Genomic DNA, 24,027 nt, shown 5'->3' with positions numbered 1-24,027 from the left:
TTGTCAAATACAAAAAAAAAAAAATGGAACTTATTCGTTTTTGTATGGACAAATTCGAAAGAATTTTTTGCCACAAGGGCTTTGAGTTCGACATTTAAAAGTGAGGGTTATTTTAGGTGAACCAATACTATGAAGTAATGAAGATATGGGTTTAAATATTATTCAAAGGTGGAATGGTTTACTAGGTTGCTCACCAAAACCACCTGCGTGGAATGGAATTGTTTAACGGTAATCGATAGTGAGTTGGGAAGCAGAAGTTCACCTACAAATGATATGTTTGGTGTGTATTCCAATGCTGATCCAACATATGAAAATAAAATAAACTTCAAAATAAGAGCCCTAATTTGTTGACAAAATTATTTTTGATTAACCGAATTGGAAACTAAACATGCATTATGAAATGTTGAAAACACAGTTATCATACCCTAATAATCTTTTCTTCTTCTATGTCGGGTTTACTCAATCTGAAAAGTTGTCCTGTAATTTAATCATTTGTTTTGTACTGTTCTTCTGTTGTATCTTAATGCTTTTTTTATTTATATAAGAGAATCATTTAGTTTGTCGATTATATGAGAAACATAATAATAAATTATAGTCGCTCAATGTAACAGATTGGATCTATAAGATCCAACACGAAATTACATTTTCTCTAAAACAAAAGTAGGAAATATCAATCATCTTAGGGTGAAAACCTTGCACATGTAAGCTTAAGGTTCATTGAGGTTGTCCTTGAAGTGGTCAAAGAGCTTTTTCTAAAGTAGCATGCAGTTGGTTATGTAGGAGGTTTGTTGCCAAAGTTCGATGAAGCTAGGTTCAACTACCAAAAAGAATGAATTGAAAGAACACCAAAGGGCAGAGCCCACAAAACAGAGGTCACGCTTCATTAATGTAGCGAGACAAAGTGTCTGGGTGGTCAACAAGTATTGCATGAGACTCTTTGCCAATTTTGGAAACGATTGGTGAGAATATTTGGACTGTTAAAGTAAACCTACGACTAACACTTATGAAAACTAGTGATTGATGTAATTCAGGTTTTATTCTACTATAGATATAGAAGATGAGTTTGCCTTTGATTAGCGTTAACTGGAAGTAGAATCAATAATAGAAGTAGAACTACTAAGAAAATTAACCCACTCACATAGGTACCAAGAAAGTTAAAGCTACATAATTCACTAACCCATTTACATATTTTTAAAAATAAAAATTTGTGATGAAAGTAATCATACATCCTTTTAATTAAGGTCTACCAACCCCGGAGTATTTATGTTTCTTAGAGCCAACATCATCTAACCCTCAAAGTTTTGATGAAAATCAACAATATTTTATTTGATAAAAGCAAAGAAAAGCTAATGAATTTTACCATAGCAGGTAGCACCTTCAAGAAAGTGTCTCAAGAAAGGTTTAAAAGACCATTTACAAATCAAAGATTATGGAATGTCTTTAATTTTATCTTCTCAAGATTCAAGTGAAATTTAAGGGGGGGAAAAAAGAATCTCGCCTTTTATGCTTTACACGTTAAAAATCGGATGTTATAGAAAGTACAATTGATAAAGCACTCTACTCCTATATCACGAGTTTTAATAAAAGTAGCATTTTTGCATAGTTTTAAGTTCAATGTCAAATTTCCTCAAAGCAAAGAAGTTCAATGTCAAATTACATTAATGTATATATAGAGACAGTTTCAATTATATAGACGTTACACTGCTCGAGTTTTTCAATGGATCTATGAAGAAACACTCAAATAAATAAAAACACATGGACCACATGATGTTTTTTTATCGGCAGAGCAGATGATGTTGGTTACATAAAAACTACAAACATTAATTTCTCTCATGATTATTCTTTTTTTTTTTTCATTCATTGTACATTCATTTATTCAGCTTGAGCAACTATCGGTCATCAACTCATCCATGTGATTGAAGAGTGAGCCAGCGTGCAAAATGATTATTGAGCCCGGTATCGTTGCTGTATAATATTTTTGGTGTTGCGGTCCATTGGGCCAAACAATTTGAATCTTTTTATTTTTAAGAAATTGGAATCAAATAAGCACTCTTTCAATGCAATTGTTTCATGGGTGGTACTATTGGTCTCAACAAAATTTCTCTTGGCTCCTACCAGCCACAAAGAGTAATTATCTAACTATCATTTCCCGCTCCACCCTTTCCCACCTCCCCTATCTTCATTCCCCTGACCCTCATTCCCTTTCTTCATTCTCCTCTCCCTTTTCCCCTTTCGTCACTCATTCTTCCTTTTTATCTTTCTCTCTTTTTCATCTCTTCACTCTCTACACTCATATGTTGTTAGGTATTTTTTTGTGGAACAAGTTTTGTTATACAAGGGAATCAAAATTTCATTGTGCAGTACATTGTGTAACACAACATAATCACAATTTCGTGGTGTTGCATATTTATTGCACAGCAGATTCTTCATTTCATCGTGTAACAAAACCTGTTGCACAATAGAATCTTAATTTCATTGTCTAATATTTTGGACAACATAGTAGACTCATGATTTCATTGTGTTGTACACCATATTACGCAACGAAATCATAGTCATTTTTGTAGACTTTTTAAAATTATGAAAAAAAATGTACAATGGAAATATGATTCCGTTATACACAATATATAATGGAATCATACTTCTGTTGTGCATATTTTTTAAGAAAAAAATTATTAAACGAAAGTGTGATTTCCTTACACATCATACGATGAAATCATGCTTTTGTTGTACTGTCATTTTTAATCCCCCTTGTACAACGAACTCATAGTTCTACTGTGCATTTTTTCCCATACCAAGATACATTACAAAATCAGTATCTCATTGCATAACAGGGGTGCAAAAATTGTACACAACAAAATCACGATTCCGTTGTGTACAATTTTTGCACCCCTTATTATGTTACGGAATCACGATTCCATAATGCTTTTCAGGGATAGGTAATTTTGAAATTTTGAGGAATTGTAAGGATCAATAATAACTAAATCCATTGAGGCCAATAACAACTCTCTTGTTTCATGCACCTTGAGTGTTACTTCAAGTCCCTTTTTAAGCTTCTGGAACCCTATTATGAAATATAAAATTATATTCCACAATAGTCTTTTCAGAATGTAAATTTTTACATCATGTAAAGTTTTACATTCCAAAAGGCTATTCTAAAATATAATTTTACATTCTAGAATAAGTCTAGAATAAGTGTAGAAAACAATTAAGGAGATGTAGGAAGTAATTGTCCTTTTTCAAGTGTGAAGACAAGTTAAAACATGTCTTACTACTGGCACCACCTATTTGCTATTAAAACGTGCCCAAGACAATGTAGGTATTACTTGAATTGACCAAAATGCTCCACACAACATATGCATGTTTTCGTGATGTATATAAGCAAAATAAACCATGAAAACAAGTTTATGTTGAGTATAGGAGTTTCTTTGAGCAATGAAAACTTGTTTTTCATTGTGTAGTAGAGAATGTGAATGCTAATAAACAATGAAAATGAGTTTTCATTGAGTATAGAAACTCATACACAATAGAAATTTATTTTTGTTGTGTCTTACCATTTTGCAACCTTTGATATACACCAAAAAAAAGTTTTCATTCTGTATAGGAGTTTTATACACAACAAAAATAACTTTTGGTTGGTATAGGAGTTATATACCCAACGAAACTCTTTTTTTGTGCGTGTATTTTACTCAGAAACGCAGTAGAAACAAATTTTTGTTATGTGCATTTGAATTCAGTGGTAGAATAATGTATCAGTGGAAGACAAAACATCATTAGTGGCAAAAAAAAAAGAAAATTAACATTAGGTTCACAAGTCTCGAAAAGAGAATATTCAAAATATATAAATTACAATTCGTCTCTTCTAAGATCAACGTATTCATGTTTAGTTGAAACAAATGAAGAATTGAAACCTCCTAAGGGGCTTAAAATTAAAGTGATCCACGAACCTCTCTTGTACAGTACCATTCCCATAGAAAATCCAGCGGAGGAAGTGGGACAACATCCTTTAAATACACTTGTAACAATCAAATGGATAAATGAGTTATTCTAATACTTCAAAATATATATGAGAATTAGTTATATTATACTTGTACAAAATAACAATTATTAACAAAAGTAATGGCGATAATAGGAGAATGTGATTATGGTTCACTCTGAGAGTATCTTTCATAGTAAAATTCAATTTGAATTCTTAATTACTTTTAAATAAATCCTTTTGTGACATAACTTTTAACAACTCTTTGATTTTATGTCTTTTAATGGTAGAATCAATTTTCAAGTTCTTAAGTTAATGTGAGTGGCCTCATAATTTTTTTCTTTTTCTTTTTTCTTTCTCCTTTCTGCAATGCCCACCCTCTCCAACTCTGTTTCTACCCCCTCTCGTTGCCCCTCCGCTCAAGCCACAAAACTCCGCCGCGCCACTCCAACTCCGCCGCCGACAACCACAACAACGCATGCCTCGAAACCGCCACAAGTCGGAAGAGTGACAGTGGATACCGCGCGGAACCTGGCAGCCTCATCCAGATCTGCTTTTAGAAGGTACACCATGATGAAGGAGATAATAAAATGCCACAGCAACAGGCACACCGGAATCAAAGGTAGACGGCGGCGGTGCCCTCACGTCTCATTGCCGGATCGTCGCACCTTCGCCGGCGTGGCGAAGTTTGAAGATGCTCTCTTGTTGGGGTGGTTCCTCCGAAGTGAAAATTCGTCAACATATGCAACCCATTTTGTGTAATTTTAATTTTTTTTATTCAATATTGTTGATGAATTTTTGGACTGAAGTTGATCTTGTTGGATGAACAGTTATTGCTTTTCATCTGTTGTTTCTTCTTCATCTATTACTTTTCCTTTACTCCTTCAATTCGTTGTTTCGCTCCCAAATCCGTAGAACATTAGACATTAAAAGAATATTTTTTTTAGATCTTCAAGGTTCGTCTGAAAAAATCGAACCTGAGATATATCTCTAGTGGTTGAATCTTGAAAGAACATTTCTTGAGCTTAAAATTTCTCTCAATGATCCAGCGTTAAAAATACCCTAAGAAAGAGAAATACTATGCTTAATTTGGTCATTGGATAAAGTGGCCAACACCAATTTATAAGGAGAAGCATTAAGATAACACATGTATAAGTTGAAGAAAGTAAACGATATAAAGAAAAACAAAAGAAAACTAATAGCTACAATAAATATTGTAATAAAAAAATAACATAAAAATAATATACATGAATATAATAGCCTATCCATATCCGTATGTAACAAGTAATTATCCTCTTCCTCACAAATAAATTTTGGAGTACTTGCTTAAAAGCACACTAACTTTTTCTTGAATACTTTTTTATATTATTTTGATTTTTTAATATATTATTAATTATTTAATTTAAATTTTAATAAATGTATGATAATATATATGTCAATAACTTAGCAAAAAAAATATATGTTAATAAATATTTAAATGTATTTACGCATGCTCCATAAAATTGTTATTCCTAAGGTGAGGTGAGGTGTTATTGTAGGTAGAATGTTATTCACTTTAGTGATGTCTAACATGTTTCATTTTAATTTTCTTTTGAAAAAGTTAATTTAATTTATTTTTTATTTTTTTTATAATCATGTTATTGGAATGAAGTATCTAATACTTTAATTTAATAAAAAAAAATTACATGCTAAAAAATAACCATCTATATTCACAAATAAATTAAGAAATTGTCCTAATAAATACTAATTATACTCTTTTCTATGACTTCACGGGGCTTAGTAACAGACATTAATTTGTCTATTACCTCTAATTTTACCGTCATTAAATTACTATTCACAAATGATTTTTTTTTACATGAACACTTAATTTTTGCTATTATTCAAACTAGTTTTGTAATTATATTAAAAATTTAAAAATATACTTTTGAAATTTTGGATAATTTATATCCAAATTATTCTTTATTGTTCATTTGTTACTTGTACAAGCGAACATTGTTTTGTGGCGAAGTTGATAGTCTCTATTTGTGAAATATCGTGATTTTTTTGCTTTTGAAGCGTTTGGATTCCTAAAACTCGAAAAATGTTTTATGCTAGTGTGTTTAATCGTCTAGTATAGGTGTTTAACTATGCTTATTGTTTCTTTATAATTTAACTGCAATATTTTGGGTATGAATCATACTATTTAGAATTTAATTTAATCTGATTTTAGTCTAAATATTATTCATTTATTTATGGAACTAATGTTAATAAAATGTTAAGATTTAAGACGTTTGGTTTGATTGAGTAAGATTATTTTTCTAGTATGGTAGAATTGTTCTCTTTTAAAAAAAAAATCCTTTGAAGCCTTTTGTGTACCTGAAAAAAAAAAGATAAATTAGAAAAAATGAAAATAATATAATCTTACCTAAAAAATGTTAAATCAAATGAAAGGATAAATTTATTTGAAAAAAAAAAGAAAAGAAAGAAATATTATTATTAAAGAAAAATTAAATATATAAACTAAAAAAGAAAATATAAACTAAACCTTGTTGGAGTAATATGGTAAAGGTAAAATTGTATTTTTGGTCTCCCTAGTTGTTTCCAATTTCAATTTTAGTCTCCTTTTAAATTTATTCACCAATTTAGTCTCTCAATTATGTCAAATCATGTAAATGTGGTCTTCAAGCCCCATATGTAAACTGTCACAAAGAAACGTTGACTATCATGTGATTGGACATGAAAATGTGCGCTTAAGAGTCAGCTTTAACATTTTTTGTTCATCGTTCAATCAGAACGTGACACGTGCCAGTCAATATTTCGTGACACTCAACTTTTAAATTTGATTGGGGACCACATTTATAAAATTTGATATAATTAGGAACTAAATTCGTGAATAAATTTAAAATGAGACTAAAATCAAAATTCAAAACAACTAGGAGACAAAAATGTAATTTTGCGTGTAATAAAACTTCTCTTATCTTATTTGGTCAAAACCTCTCATTTAAGTCTTATGTATTATTACAATAGTTTGAAAGTAAAAAATGTAAAATAACATTAATAAATAAATATACAATACTATATATTAAAAAAATATGTAAAAAACATTCAAGTAAAATTGAAAAACATAAAAAAAATCTTACAATAGATAAAGAATAAAAAGTTTGATGTATTTGCTCCATTGGAACTGAATAAAATAAAAGGAATAAAAAGTATAAATAATTAACTATTTCAAAAGAAAATAATAAAAATGAAATTGAAAACAATAATAAGTTAAAAGTAAAGAAAATCTAAAATAGCATTAACAAACAAATTTTCAATATTAACATAAACAAATTGTGTAAAAAATATTCAAATAAAATTGGAAAAAATTAAAAAATATGGTAGAAAAAGAATAAAAAGATCATGTACTTGCATTTCTTGTTTGTATTAATCGATTTCTCTATTGAAACTAAATAAAATAAAAAAAAGTGTGGACAATCATCTATTTTAAAATAAAAAATAACAATAAAATTAAAAATAACTATGTACACTCATGTATTTATATATTAAATTCGCAACCAAATCTCCAAAAATCAACCTCCCCATGCCGAGAGCCAACCCAACCTATACCTCGACCAAATTAATCCATTTAGTTTTTTATTTTTTTCTTTTGTTAAACTCATAAAAGTGTCAATTTAAAAAAAAAATACAATAATTTCAATTTGACACAAACGCCCCCAACAGCCAACATATACGCCACCACCAAAATTTCAGTCAAAGGACCGGTCAAAACTTAAATAACAAATTTTTTCATCAAATGATTCAAAACCACTCAAACCTAGAAAGAGAGACGGAGAAGAAAGCGCGGTGTTGGTGTGGCTGGCCGTCCCCCCAACCCTTAGCCAAGGCATGGCTCGTTGTCCCGGAGCGACGGCGAACCTCTGCTTCCTCTTCTTCCACCACCACCACGAGCCGTCCCCGCCGCCGGACACCCTCGGCATCCTCGCCTTCGACGCCGCCAAGACCATGTGCCGCCTCGTCTCCCTCTACAACTCCCTTGACCACCAAGAAATCCTCCACCTCCGCCGCCACGTCATTAGGTCAAAATCCGTCTCTAAACTCAACTCCCGTGATGAGTGCTTCCTCCTCACCTTCGCCTGCGCCGAGCGCCTCGAGGACCTCAACCTCTCCGCCGCCACCGTCTCCCGCCTCGCCACGCGCTGCTTCGACTGCAACCTCGCCCGTTGCTTCGAGTCCGTCGACGCCCGGAAGCTCAAGTTCGGAACAAAGGACGTGGAGAGCAAAATTGAGAACATGGAGAAGCTCGTGTGCGCCACACGGAGCCTCCACAAGGCGATGGAGTCGCTGACGAAGATGGAAGCTTTGGAGAGGAAGATGCAAAAGTGGAGAGCCATTAGGGCAAACCATGGCCTAAAAGTGAAGGTTGAATGCTTCAATGATAAGATCATGTTTTATCAGAGACAGGTTGTTTATTTCAAGCAGGTTTCGCTTTGGAACCAGACATTTGACAAGGTTGTCGGGCTCATGGCGAGAATCGTTTGCATTGTTTACAACAGAATATGTTCGGTTTTCAGAACCTTTGTTACGGGCGATGTCAAACGTAGAAATCTAAACAACAACAACAACAATGGTGTTGTAAAACGACATATTGTCGAAAACAGTTGTTGTAGGATTGAGCATCGCGAGTTGTATAGGATGAATCTTTGCATGTTCGACCAAACCGAGGAGGCGTTGAAGAAGCGCGCGTGGGGGTGTTGTAACGCGAGGAAGAGAGCTCTTACCGGGGTTTTCCGGTTTCACCACGCGCCGCCGCGGGAGGGCGGCGAGGTGTCAGGTAACAACCGTGTCATGAGGCTGGCGCCGGAGAATACGGTTGGCGGGGCGGGGCTTTCGCTGAGGTATGCCAACGTTATTTTGTTGGCGGAACAGTGCATGCACGCGGCTGATGCCGCGATTGGGAACGACGCGCGTGTTGCGTTGTATGATATGTTGCCCGGGAGGTTGAAGGTGAAGTTGAGGGGGAAGTTGAAGAGTGAGTGGTTGGAATGGGAGAAATTGGAGGGCGGAGAAGAGGAGCATTCGACGGCGGCAACGCGACGGCACGCGGCGGCGGCGGAGGTGATGGAGATATTGGTGCCAGTGGCTCATGACATGGTGAGGTGGCAAGCGGAGAGGAACTTGGAGAAGCAAAAGTTTGAGACGAAGCCCACGGTGTTGTTGTTGCAAACTTTGCATTACTCGGATTTGGAGAAGGTGGAGGAGGCCATTGTGGAGGTGTTGGTTGGGTTGAGTTATATGTATTGGAACCGAAATTTATGATATGGTTTTGGTGTTTTTTCATTTCCAAGGTTTCATTTATTTGATTCTTTTTAAAAAAAAAATGTAGTGATTTTACACTAGCAAGTGTGATGAGTCATGCATGTTTGTTGCCTTTTGCATGTACCACATGAAATATGTCTATAGAATTCTGTGTAGAGATCTTGAGTTTGTATCTTTAGAAACAGTGAAAGCATCGTATAGTCTATCACTTAGGGGTGATTTGCTTCAATATCTTGATCAATGCACTAGTGGTTACATTTGATGTCCTTGGGCTGGTTCAAGGGACAATGTTGTGGAGGTTGTAAAGCATAAACTATATATATATATATATATATATATATATATATATTGACAAATCAAATTTTGTAATACCATCTCTAAGAGCTAACTAATGATTAAAATGCATTTTGTACTTTTGGGTTTTAGACTCATTTATTAACCTGTTTGTTGTTTACATTTCTTATCCCGTCTCTCACAGTTGATTTGATTTTATTAGTGGATAATTCTACCTCTTTAAATTGTCCATGCTGACTCCCATATCAGCTGTATATTGTGTGCCATACTCATATTCTATATGTAGCAACTCACAATTTTGTCATCTCATTTTAAACAAATTAAAGTGATATAAAATATAGCTACGTACGAGTTTTGGGTCTTGATGGTTGTTGAGAGCAGCCTGGTCCATGGTTTGCTGGCGGCTATTTGATCTCGTTGTAAAGAATTCAATAAAATGAATACGAATATAAGATTAAACAATCAAATTAAAATTTTAAATTTTGTTATATCTAGTCAGTGTTCGTGTTCCAGGTTAAAACGTTGAATGCTGAAGCTGACTCAATAGTTTTGGTACGTGCTTAAAATAACAAAAAAAAAAAAAAAACCGATTTGCTTAAAAAAAAAAAACCGAGTATGTTATTTGATATTTTTTTTTTATTGAAAACGGGGCTTAAGCCCAATAAAACGCATCTAAAGAACTGTCACGCAAAATGCTTGCTAGAGCATAAGCACGTCACTTTTTTTACAATCATGTTATTTAATACTTAGGGAGCTAAAGAAATGGAATATATATATATGTCAAACTATACCGTGATGAGGAATTCTTGAGCATTAAGGCATAGTCCACAATTTGACTCTTGACTACTATTAATAATGTTCCTCTATATAGATCCTGCAAGTGGCGAATCCAAGATCTTAAGTCAGTGATACAAATTATAAAAAATAAAATTAGTAGGTTCAATTATATAAATATAGATAAATAAAATATAAAAATATAAAATTTTATTTATAAATTTAATGAATTTTAAAAAATGAGGAGATACAAGTGCACACCCTCAAGTGGCTGTAGGTCTACCATTGGATCCTGCGTTGTTCCATCCTATTTAGGATTAGTCCTAATCGGACCTGTTTTTTTTTACATATATCTCATTATTTAGGACCCTATTAATTTCACCTCTTTAGACTTGTATTGAATCGAGAAATAAGTTTAATTAGTCCATTTTTTTTATAAAATATCTATCTACACATATATAGATAGATAATATATCCTCTGAATAATTCAAATCGAACCAATTGGAATAACCAATCAATAAAAAGACTCTAACACTCTACCTTTGTCATATATTCCATACATCACACTAGATAGATATCATATTCATGGAATATGATTCACTTTCAAGATGTCTTGATAATGAAATAGTAGACATGCGAGACTCAAAATCTCGTGCTAAAGAGCATGGAAGTTCGAGTCCTCTTCAAGACATAATATTGAAATCTCTTATTGAATTGAAATAAGTTCGACAACGAGTCATGAAATCTTGGTGATCTTTTTCTCTATCGAATGAATGTATAATCTATTTAGAAATCTTCCGTCCTACACATTCTCCAAAGAATATATGCTTCAACAAGTGGATAACCTGTCCAAAAACAACATATCAGGAAAATGCTACTAGCACTTTAAAATTAAAGATGCTATAAGCACTTGCAAAAAGATTTAAAAATGACATACTTTAAATCTAAGTTACTGCCAAGAGGAACAACTGGTTAAGAACATTAATTCAATTAAATAAATATATTGGAAATCTTTTATTTAAATTTATCATTACATGAGCAACAGGTGGTATTAAACTTTACAAAATGCTTGGTAAGTAGCAGTTTCCTCTAGCATATATATTTAATTTACTTGAATGGAGTTTCATGCATACATGAGCTTGCGCATAGAGATTATAAACAGTTCAAACTATTTTAAGACACTAGGTTGTGTTTGAAATGTTTCTCTTTCTTTATTTTTTGGGTGGTTTGAATTATGTGCATAATCATTAGAAGGATGACAATTTCTGCGTTGGATTTTGGAGCACAAGAGGTAGAGACAGAGTGGAAAATTTAATTTATACACTACTGCTTTCGTTCTTCTTTTCATAATATTTGTCTTTTGAGATTATTTTCTAGAAATTAATAAATATTATAAAAAAAATTTATTCTAATAAAATAGTTGTTGAATTTTTATTTTATTCTTCTTTTTTCCATTCCCCAATAAATTTATGTGTAAATTAATTAAAAATAAGAAAACAAATAAAAATATAATTGATAAAGAATAATTAATATAATCTTAAAGGTTACAAACAATAGAAAAATATTTTTTTTTCAAAAGTCCAAAAAAGAACGGGATGAGTCCATCAAGCCGCTGAAGAAGGCTGAAACCTGAAATGCATTATTTTTTTTTAAATTCGATATAAATGCATGATTTTAATTAAATTCTGAAGAAAATTATTGTCGGTATCATTTTAACCTTTGTGGGAAATGCTGGTATTGGTTGACACAGCAACATCAAACATAAAATGGTTCAGACTAAACCATACTGGAACAACATTTATGATTGCTATGGGCAGAAATATTTTATCCATGAGCATACCAGCCGTGTGTTCAACCAAAGTTAATGCGAGTATTGAATGAGGAGGTGTCAAAGACTCACACAGAATAAACTAATGCATGTGGCTTCAGCATTTTATATTAATGCTAGTTTTAAAAATTATCTTTTGTAAATATAAATTTTATAGGATATATATGTTTTCCTTCTCATTGAATAGATGTGTTTGAAGTATTATTAGAAAATAGATTTTTAATATCTGTTATTAAAAACTTTTAATAATAATTATTAATTGATGTTGAAATTACCGACATTAAGTTATCGACATTAACATCGGTTGTTTAAAAATTGATGTTATTATAGCAAAAAATAACATCAATTTTTTAAAAAAGCGATGTTATTTTTTTCTTTCCAACATCGGTTTTTTTGATAAAAAGAAAATATTAGTTTTTTGAAAAAATGATGTTATTTACTGATAATATCAATTTTTTGAAAAATTGATGTTGTTTTATGATTTATTTTTAAATATCGTATTTCTTTTTTTAATTAGCAACCTATAATTAATTCATATCACAACTTATCGTTCAAAGTCGTATAAAAGCACATAAAATCAGCTATGCACCAAAAGTTATAAACAAAGTATATCAATATATCATGCACCAAGAGTAGTTATAAACATTTATAAACAAAATAACATATTATAAACAAAAATTTACAAATTGATAATATATTAGAGTAGTAATCTACTTTAATTACAAATAAAGCCAAAATAAAACACAATTAGAAGTTGTATATGGAAACTCAAATATAATTAATTTGAGTTCCAAAAGCAAATTCTGAGTTAGTACAAAAGTTCTTCATCCATTTCCAATTTTTGTCGTCTTCATATGATGATTATAAACTATTCTACACTTTGTCTCTTCCAAGTTTAGATGGATGAATCCTACAGTTTTCATAAATGAGTACATGGTACTCGACACATCTTGAAATGCAAAAGAAATACATATTAGATAACTATATGATATCAAAATTTGACATACAAAGAGGAGTGTTTAATTACTCACCAAACTACTGCAAGTCACTTGATGACCTTAAAAGTGACTGAGTTAGGAATTTGATAGTACAAGGAGCGTCATTTAGGGAAAGCTTTTGGTTCAGAGCTACTTTTAAAGATGTGAGGAGGAAAATACTATGTCCATAATGGATCAAGGTGACCTGATGATTTCCAATGAGCCCACATAACTCTTTAAGTTCTGTCCATCCAGCAAGTAGAGTTGGGCTCACCAGATCTTGGTTATATGTGACAGAGTGCATATTGCCACTAGAGTGTAGCAGATGTCAAGTAGGCTCTAGTTCATCCTTCCATCTTACAACAAATGACATACTCACTTCACCTAAGACCACATTTAACAAGTAAATTAATATAAGTAAAAGTACTATTATATATCAAGTCATGTTTATTTTAGAATAGTCTTGGAATAATTTCTAACCTGATCAATAACATGAACAATGTTGAACATTTCATCTGATTCTTTGTTAATCTTCATCATTGTATTAGCCATTTCCTTTCAGTTTTGTTGATGTTCATCCATGGTTTTTAAACTCCATTTACAATATAAGCATGACATTAATATGCATGATACATTTGACATAACTATATGATACCAATAAATTTGTACAACCAAGAATTCTTTCACCAGCACAATATGATATTCCTATTTTTGGGGCCTAAGGCTGTGACAAAATTCTCACACCAGCACAAAGTCCCATTAACAAGCACATACACATAGAACCATGCAAACCAGAAACACAATTATGCAACCAAAGTCTATTTTCTAGTAGTGTGTACATGAAGCTACTACCATATACATACCCAAAAAGCCACAACTATATACAATAGGATGCACTACCATAAATTAAAAACACATGTATAATTTAACTTCCATGGTAATAACCGCAAACCAGGCAAAAATAAATATAAAAAAACAACAACCCTACCATAGCTTACGAACACAAGCTTCATTAGAGAATCACAATAACAACAACACTACCATAGCATTTACCACCATTATCAATTTCAGAGAGCACATTTTCAGACATAAAGCAAAGGTGTTGTGATGCCGTCACCACCTCACCCGCGTTTCATCTTCTTGAAACCAAATAGGGCTTATTTGTCACGAGGTATGGAGAAGACGAAATGCGACTAAGGTGATGACAACATAACATTGGAATGCGAGGAAGAGAGAAAGAGTGAGTCACTGACCAGAAACGGAGAGCGCGCGAAGAGGAAGAAAGAGAGAACAACAATGCAATGGCGAGAACGATGGAAGAGAAAATGGAAATGGAAAGCGTGAGAAGAGGAAGAAGGAGAAAAGGCAAGAAATACTAATGGAGAGACGACGACAACGCCACAACACAAGGACGACAGTGAGAGAGTGAGAAGGAGAGAACGAGAGGAAGAAAGAAAGATCAAAATAAGCGTGGGAAGAAGAAGAGTCTAGATATTTAATTTAACTAACACAACATCGGTTTTTTGGAAAAACTAATGTTAACATCAGTTGGTTAACGTTGATTTTGGGAAAACCGACGTTAATGTGATTTGGTTAACATCGGTTTTTGAAGAAAATGACGTTAACATTAATTAATTAACGTCAGTTTTTGAAAAACCAATGTTAACCAACTCATGTTAACGTCGGTTTTCCAAAATCGATGTTAACAAGATCATTTTAACATTAGTTTTTTCAAAAACCGATGTTAACCAACTCACTTTATTTACGAATATACCACCACATTTTTGTTAACATCAATTCTCTAAAAAATCGATGTTAACGTAATGATGTTATATCCATTCTTTATACTAGTGAAGAATGAACATTAATTATTACCAATTGCTCATATTATATTGACCAAAGATGAGCATTGAACATCTCCAAGTACAGAATGTACTCTATTGGATTTTGTAGAATCAGTTAGTTAGTTAGTACCTGTTGAGTCATTGACAAGCGTATCAAGTCGTCAAGTAATGTTTGATAAATAAAGGTTATCGTCCCATGAAGACTTGTGCAATATGTAGTAAATATAAAAAGTTTTTACTATTTAAACTAACGAATAAGCAAGGATCATTTGAACATAAAATTCAACAATAAAGAAAAGGCAAACAAAGCAAACAATTATGATATTTTTGGGATTTTTAGTTAAACACACAATAAAATGATAAATTTCAAGTGATAAAGGTTGTTGGGGTTAGATTTTTTCGAATCAAACTCTCTTTACACTTAAACATGATATTCAACTTGTAGTTCAATGTTCATATCAATCATAGTTTAAAAATAATATTCTAATCCCTAATTCCTTGGGTGAAAAGACCTAAATTCCTTCATTAAATGTCAATCCCTTGCACATTTAACAAATAAATTTGCTTTAAGCTCAATGACCCAAAGATAACCATTATCCCTTATCATATTCCTAGTTCCGAGGTTTAATGAGCATTTTACCATAGTTCAAGATAAAGAAAGTATTTTCCAATAGTAATTTCATCCAAAATCAAGTTAGGAGTGGTAAAATCATAACAAGCATGAAACATAGAAGTAAAAAGCTAAATTGAAGAACAAGATGAATATATAACACTATTTCAAAAGAAATACATGAGAGCATAAGGTTCGAATACAATCTAACCCCAACAACGAAGGGTTTAGCTACCCATCTCCATGAATAGCAACCAAAAGCAAGGAAAGTGAAGGAACTATGGGAGAAAAGAGTTAGGGAAGAAGAATTTTAGTAAAGAATGTGTTTTTACAAAATGAGGAAGCGTGTCCTAAAATGCACGAGACAATTTATAAAGACCAAAAAAATCTACACTTAAATGAGTGTCTACTCAAGCTAAAAACTTCGAGCTTAAACAAATACTACAGTTCTGCAACTTTGTCCAAATTCTACTTGAGCCAAAGCTATATTGCTGAAGTTAATTTTCCTTTGCAACTTTCTTTTTCATCTTCTCCAAAAAAGAACTTCAATATGGGTTCTCCAATCTTAACTTAAGCACATTTGAGCTGAAATTTTAACTTCAAGCTTTCATTAAACCTTGCTCTAAAAAAATGTTATTCAATTCAATTCAAAAATCCTACAAAATGGTCCATCAATAAGCATGTGAAATCTAACAAAATAACAAGTTAAAGAGAACAACCTACAACTTAACAATTTACATAAAAAGACATAAACAAAGTCCTAAATAAGGGAAAAGATGAGATAATTGCCTAAATTCACATGTCTCAATTAAGTATTTTTGGCAATTATCAATATCTAGTCAAAATTAAATTATAATTGCCTTTTGGTTTTGCTAAATTATCATTTCCTGGAACAAATAAGGTTTATAGACTAGTTTGATTACTTTGCTTCCTCAAGTTGGATTTTTTGTATTTAATGTTATTTATGTTTCAGCATGTGTTTCTATTAGAGGGTTGAGATTTAGTTTTTCTGTGTAAATAGACAAATTTTCATATACTTTTTCTGTCTTATTATAATTATCATGTAAGAAAAAAATTTAATTTCAAAATACTTCTTATGGACTCATATATAAGCAAAAATAATAATCATATATATGTTGACCTTAAATATAAGTAGATGTAACTAATTTTGTCTCATTTAAAGTTATTATTTCTAAAATATCATCATTTAATTCTAATTCTATTTTCGATAATTCTTTTTTATCCATGATAACAGGTTTCAACAAAGGATATTTTAGAAATAATATTATTTTTTACTTGAGATTAAGAAAATTTAATGATATCAACTAATTTTTTTAATCGATGTAAAATTAGTTATATATGCTTATATATGAGTTTAGAGGGAGTATTATCATTTTAGTTTTTCAATATACTATTAATTATTTTTTCCCACTTATATCCCTTATGATATCAATGATATAGGCTACAAAAATTAAAAAAGAAATAAATAATGATAAAGTTAATTTTATAAAATTATCATTATTTTTCATTTATTTATTGATTTTTTTAATTTATATAAAGCAATTTAAAACAATAATTAAAACACGACAGAAGGAAGTAAATAATTATTCTTATGACCTGAAACTTCTTTCATTGTTATTAAAACTAAGAATATCTGTCTATACGTGGTAACTAGCTTTTAATAAATTCATGGATTCATCATTAATTTATTTTCATATATACTAATTTGTTCTTTTTAATCTTTTCAATATCCCTCTAGAAAATAATCTTTTCAATTGCTTGCATCACTAAAACGGGGTTAAAGGCCATTGGATCGTTTACTAATAAGAGCTTACTTTCTGTCTAATTTTAAATTATTCAGAATCTACTAAAATTGAAGTTAATGGTCTATAATATACGTAGCAGTCTACATAAGCATGTCATGTTTGACCGTATGTTGTGGAACATGTGCTTGTGTATACTATATCCCTGGTCACTCTCCGGAAAAAATGGACAATTGATGATAATTTTTCCTCTCTTTAAACGGATATTTGTTGTGAAACATGATGATCCATGCCTCGACAGCTATATTAGTACCATTGGAGTAGATTTTGTAAGCATTCGTATCCTCCATTCAACCTTATTTCTATGTTATTTTGAAAACAAATATGTGACTAATTGCTTACCACATATAATCACAAAAGAAAAAAAATGCTTACCACATATATGCTCCATTCTATAGAAAATCCGCATTGTGATGCAATACAGGAAGACTATTAAAGTTCAAATAGAAAGTTATTTTTCTTTTTGTTTTCTTTTTATCACTTGTGTTCTTTCTATTTTTCCTCCTGTTATGACTTACTTTTTCAACAATACTTTTATTTTTGGGGTTAACAGGTAAATGAAATTTCATTAACTAAAGTATCGGTAGAGTCTTGAATCTAAATCAATTCATGATTTTTTTAGCTACTGGTTTTTCATTTAAGGGGCATTTATTAAATAAAAAAGTTAAATATTTAATAAATATAAAAAATGTCCCATGCATGTAATAAATCTTATCTCTCAACTTGATCTACATTACAAATCACAAGTTAAAATAATTTCAAAATTTCTAAAACTAGAAATATATGTTGATAATAAATTGAAGTATTGAACTACACAACGGTTTTTGTCTCGAGATTACTTAAGAATAGAATAAAATAAGACTAATATAAGTTTAATATTTTTGTCCTCTTCAAAAGAAAAAGTTTAATATGTTTGTCGTTTAATTTGAAACAATTTTTTTTAAAAAAAAAAAGTGGAAGAAAGGCAAAAGAAAAACAAGCTAAACAAGGATAAATTAGACACCTATAGATGGATCAAACAGGCTAAATAAAACTAATCATTTTGAGTATCTAAATAACATTTCTCGAATCAAGAAGAAAAAAAATTAACCTCACCCAAAAATGTTAAAATACATATCTTCATCTTGCATTTTTGTGTTAATCAAAATTAACATTTAGAAAGTGTAAATTAGCACAAAAATGCAAGATGAGGGAAGGATTGAGAGGCTGCCGTGTTCCTCACCCAAGCTGTTGCTGTAATTACTAAGATTTTTTGTCCAGATTTAAAGTCTTTGGTTTGTTCCTGCCATATGAACCTTCTCCATTATGGTCGGTCAGATAATTCCTAATTGGACATTTGGACCCATCCCATCACTGGCTATTGGCTTGCATAACTTATAATTTCATCAACTTTTTTTTCTAAATCACAAATATTTTTATTAGAAATAACAACTTTTTTTCTTTAAATATTTAACAAAGATATATACTCAAAGATTAACACGGGTAAAACTGAAACAACCATATATCAATTGCCTCCTATAACATTGATTGTAACATAATCATTTTTCATCTTAGAATATTCCATGCATCATGCAACTAGAGTCTAGTGCACTATTGCAGTAATAATAGACAAAATAGCAAGTCATAAGTTTGAGGAAAAAACCGTGTTGACTCTCGATCATGACGGAACGGATGTTAGTCAACTGGCAATGGAATCCGGTTGGCACGATTTTTGGTTCAGGATGGGTTTCAAAAGTGCAATTTATTTTGGAGTAATTCTTTTTAGAAGACTTAATAATTTTTTTGGCGAAATTAATAAATAAGTTAAACCATAGGCATATATATCCTGAGTTTATTTTAATCGGTGTCAGCCTCTATATGATTTCTAATTTTAATATATTATTTATTATTGATTAAAATTTATTAAAAAATACAAAATTATGATATGATTTATTAAATAAGAGTAAGATTCACAAATTTAATTACTTATTAATAAATTTCAGTTAATAATACAAATATTTAAATAATGTGTTAAAAGTGTTTCTTGACAAAAAATTTTTCCTTAATTGTCGTCCTAACCTAGAGATACGTAACATTACCAAGTACTAAACAATAGAAAAAAGATTAATGAACATTCAAATGTTATTACAAACCTAGAGATAAAGAGATAGAAGAGAAAAATATAGGTATAATAAATAATATTATGATATGACAGAAAGAGAAAAATAAAAAAGAGTGTTTATTAAATGTCTTTAAGAATATCTAAATATTAAGACCCTAAACAATAAAATGACTATGAACAACATTCCTTTACACAACCACACTGAACTATATGAAGTCCAGAACCCTCGGTCTCGAGCTTTGCCCCCAGTAATAGAAAAAGAAAAAAAAAATCTACACAGCCACTGAACCATACCCCTATCAAGATAATGTGGATATAAATATAAGGGAATGGGGCTTTAAACGTTCCTTTTATTCCAAATATAAAGAAAAGTAATGATAAATGTATATGCACACTTTTGGAAAACTTTACCAACATTCATAATTTTTTTTATGTCACATCATAATACTTATATTTTTTTTCCTCATTTGCTGTATAATAACATATTAAATATCCATGAACTGCAATGTGAATCGTTCGGAGCTTTAAGCATCTATAACAATATATAATAGAGATAGCCTCTTTTTTTTATTTACTTTTATTTAAGCATCTTTATCCATCAATTATTCCACTCTCTGTATCATAGTTGATATTTTAGCTCTCAAATGCACATTTTCATTTTTATTTAACTTCCGGTTTTTTCTTTTACTTTATATTTTATTTCAAAAATGTAGATAGGCGAATTTCTCCTTATGGAAATAATTTTTGAGGATATAGAACTCAAGGTTTAGTCCCCAATATACATTCCTATATCCAAACTATATATTTCTTCAATATACAGTTAGCAAATAGGTTTGGAGTAATGCACTAATGCCTGAATTGTAAGTAATCTTTCAAAGATTAGATTAGGGATGTATTAGTTTGTAGATAAAGAGGATAATTAAGAAAAGAAATAAACGGTAAAATGATATAAGGTTCACACTTTTACATTTTATTTTAATTCAAAACTTTTATCTTAATTTATTTATTTTTATTTCTTTTCATCCTACCAATAAAATATTAGACTAAGACAAAGGGAGAGAAATGTGATTGGCTTGGAGACAATATGTGTTATTTTAAAATCCCCGGAGTTTTATTGATTTAGAGTATTTTTTTTTTATATAGGACCGTTTTTAAATTATTTTTAAAGATGGAATAAGTCGTGACACCTTTTATAAGTCATAATATTTATTATAATTTATTATCTATTTATTTTTTAACCTAAGTCATAAAATTATTTAGGACTTTAATGTATTTTTTTATTTATAACTTCATAGTTATTACTTTTTTTTATTTTATGATTTCAAAGTCGTAAGTTATTTTAATTTTTTTATTTTACGACTTTGAAGTCATATTTTTTTTTTAATTTTTTTATTTTACTGTTTTATATATTTTACTTGTATTTTTTTGTTTTCAATTTTTTTAAAATGGTAAATAACTTTATTCATTTAATTATTAAATAAGTATTTTTAATTTTACTTGTTATTAGTTTTATTTAGTATCTTGTATATTTTTTATGGTTTTATTTAATATGTTATATATTTTTTTAACATTTTTTATTTAATATATTTTGTATATTTAAAATTTAGATAATATTTTAATAAAAAGAGATACTAAAATTTTAAAGCACTTTAATTTTAAAATTTAAGACATTTAAATAAAAATTATATGTTTTTAACAAAGAAAATTAATAATGAGACGATGCTCCAGAACATTCTAGATACGCGTCTTAAATTATTTTAAAATCCGTTATGAGACATCATCTCATTATTAACTTTTTTTGTTAAAAAATGTAATTTTTATTTAAATGTCGTTGATGTTTAAATTAAAGTGTTTTAAAATTTTAGTATCTCCTTTGAATTTTAATATATCTTTTTATTAAAATGTTTTCTAAATTTTAAATATAAAAATTAAATAAAAAAATATCAAAAAAATATATAAAATATTTTAAATAAAAAATATAAGATATTAAATAAAACCATAAAAAGTATACAAGATATTAAATAAAAAAATAACAAGAAAAATTAAAAATACTTATTTAATAATTAAATAAATAAAATTATTTATTATTTTTAAAAAATTAAAAAAATACAAGTAAAAAATATAAAAAATAAACAAAAAAACATTAAGACTTAAAAGTGGTAGAAAAACTTACGACTTTACAGTCGTAAAATTAATTAAAAAAATAAGTAAATAATAAGTCGTATTATGAGTCCACTCTCGTAACGACTTTTTTTTTTTTTTTGAATAATTTGGAAACGATCCGTATAAAAAAATCGGGGAAAAAAAAATCCCAATCGGTAAAATTCCCTTATCTACCGCTACCCACTATAATCTATTCACCTCCAATAACAAGAAGCAGTTACGGAATCTATTCATCCTTGGGCCTTGGCACCCCACCAATTGTCCAATTGAATAAAAGAAGCTGCATGGTTTTGATCTTAAAATTTTCTTTGGAATTCAACTCAACCTTATACAAACAAATAGTAAATCAGAAGATAAACCCATATTCCTTAATATTCTATGTGCTGTACGTACCATTCTTTCCAGTTATAACGCAGCAATTGGAACCTTTCTCATCTCATCTTCTTTAGAATAGTATCATGATAAGATTTGACTCAGGGCATAACTATTTGGAACATTATTGGGCAATAAGAATATCTTGATCATCAAGACACCAACAATTTTAACTTGAGGAAAAAAAAACTGTACTCAAGTGTGGAAAATTTGTGATCTAAAGTTTAACCTACGGACATTTTTTCAGTTGCGCTCAGTAATCATAGTATTTGTTAATAGACCACATTTTTTTTTGCTGTAGCGCAAAAAATAAATAGTGACCTCAAATAAAAAAATATCACTCTTTTTCAGATGTTGTCATACTTTTAATACCACGAATTTTTAGCTGTAGACAAATACACTAAGCTACAGCTACAATATTTAAACTATGCCTATATAATTGTTGTCTAAACCTATAAGACAGTTTTTTAAGTGTTGTCATACACGTTATATGTTTAAGCCACAATTATAAAGGAGAAAACATATATATTTTAGATAACACATTTTTTTAATGCAGACAAATAGTATAGGCAATGATTATATAATTTAGACCGTGATTTTTTTGTTGTAGTTTTTTTTATCAGCCAACATTAATTTTTGATATTTTTTTTAAATATTAGTTGGAGAATTCGAACGGACGCAGGTCTCTCTCTCCTTTTTCTTTCCATCCTTAAACTCCCTACGTACCCCCAACCACCAAGCCTTTGTAACTCCTAGTATATATATAGTAGATTGGTGTTTAAACCTCAGTTATGTAATTATTTATCATTCATTAATATTAAATAATTATAGAAATATCTAACTCAAAATAAAGCATTAATACAATTTTTTTTAAAGAGGATGAACGAAAAAATGATTTTTTTAAAGAAAATAACAAGCCTCCATATCCATATGACTTAGTTTGTGTTTGGTTGAGACGAGAATAATAAAGTAGATAGAAATAAAAAGCCTAAGATGTAATTTTGATCATCTTATTTTTTTTATATTCATAATTTTAGTCTTTTTTTAATTAAAATATTTTGTTTCTCACTTTAAAAAATTTATCATTTTAGTTCTCCTATTTTTCAGTTGAAACATTTTCTGCTTCACCTTTTTTACTTACTAAACAATTTTAATTCAACTATTTTTCTTCTATTTCATTCTATGTTCTAAACCAATCAAATTTTACTTTTACCCAATTTCTCTCATATTTATCTTCTTTTAATTTCTTACTTATTTATTTTTATTTTCTCCCTTTCTTTCCTCATAAATAAACAAAGGCATTAAGATGACGGGTCATAATTAAATGATATTGAGAGTATCTTTATCCGTGAAACTAAAAAAAAAAGAGAGACTTATATAGCTTTTTCATCATTTTTTTATGTACATTAGCAAATAATATTTTCTTGGAGGTAGTAGAGACCAGAGAGTACTACTTCCGTCTCTATTTATAAGATATTCTTTTAAAAAAATTCTTATATATAACTCTTTTTTTACTTGTTTATTGTATTAATTATTTTTAATCAAAATACCTTAATTTATTAAGTTCATAAATAATAAATATTATGAATTATGTCTTTTTCTCTCATGAGAATTGGAGAATGAGAGAGTTTAACTTTAATCATTAAAACTTTACTACTATATTATTCTTTCTCCATATATTAATTATTTAAGAATAATTTAAAAAAAATAATATAATAACGGATAAATTTAAGACTAAGTCTAAGATAGTTTTAAACAACTCCGGCTACAGATATTCTTGCAAATAAATTTCTTTTATAAAATTAAGGAGCATGCGCTGTCTATGGATTAAAATAATCTTGAGGCATCTAACCCAAAGTTTTTGTCCCAAATTCGCACTCCAAAAAGCTACTAAATTTTATAGTACATTTCTTTAATGCATAGTTGGCAAATGGGTTTGGAGTGTTATGCTGGTATGTTGAGTCGTCTTT

The 24,027-nt window shown here is 30.0% G+C and overlaps 1 protein-coding gene across 1 annotated transcript; it reads left to right on the top strand.

Moving 5' to 3' along the window:
* Positions 1-7,840: 7,840 nt before the first annotated feature.
* Positions 7,841-9,271, top strand: LOC114397289. The gene has a single exon (XM_028359368.1). The coding sequence runs from the start codon at positions 7,841-7,843 to the stop codon at positions 9,269-9,271; it is 1,431 nt and encodes a 476-aa protein (XP_028215169.1).
* The last annotated feature ends 14,756 nt before the right edge of the window (positions 9,272-24,027 follow it).

The sequence above is a fragment of the Glycine soja genome, chromosome 18 (assembly GCF_004193775.1).
Source record: "Glycine soja cultivar W05 chromosome 18, ASM419377v2, whole genome shotgun sequence".
Classification (NCBI taxonomy): domain Eukaryota; kingdom Viridiplantae; phylum Streptophyta; class Magnoliopsida; order Fabales; family Fabaceae; genus Glycine; species Glycine soja.
The sequence above is the reverse complement of the archived record's forward strand: the minus strand, read 5'-3'. Positions and strand labels throughout refer to the sequence as shown.

Bases quoted from the DNA above. Each gene is read 5' to 3' on its own strand.
- LOC114397289 (XM_028359368.1), top strand. From the start codon at position 7,841: ATGGCTCGTTGTCCCGGAGCGACGGCGAACCTCTGCTTCCTCTTCTTC.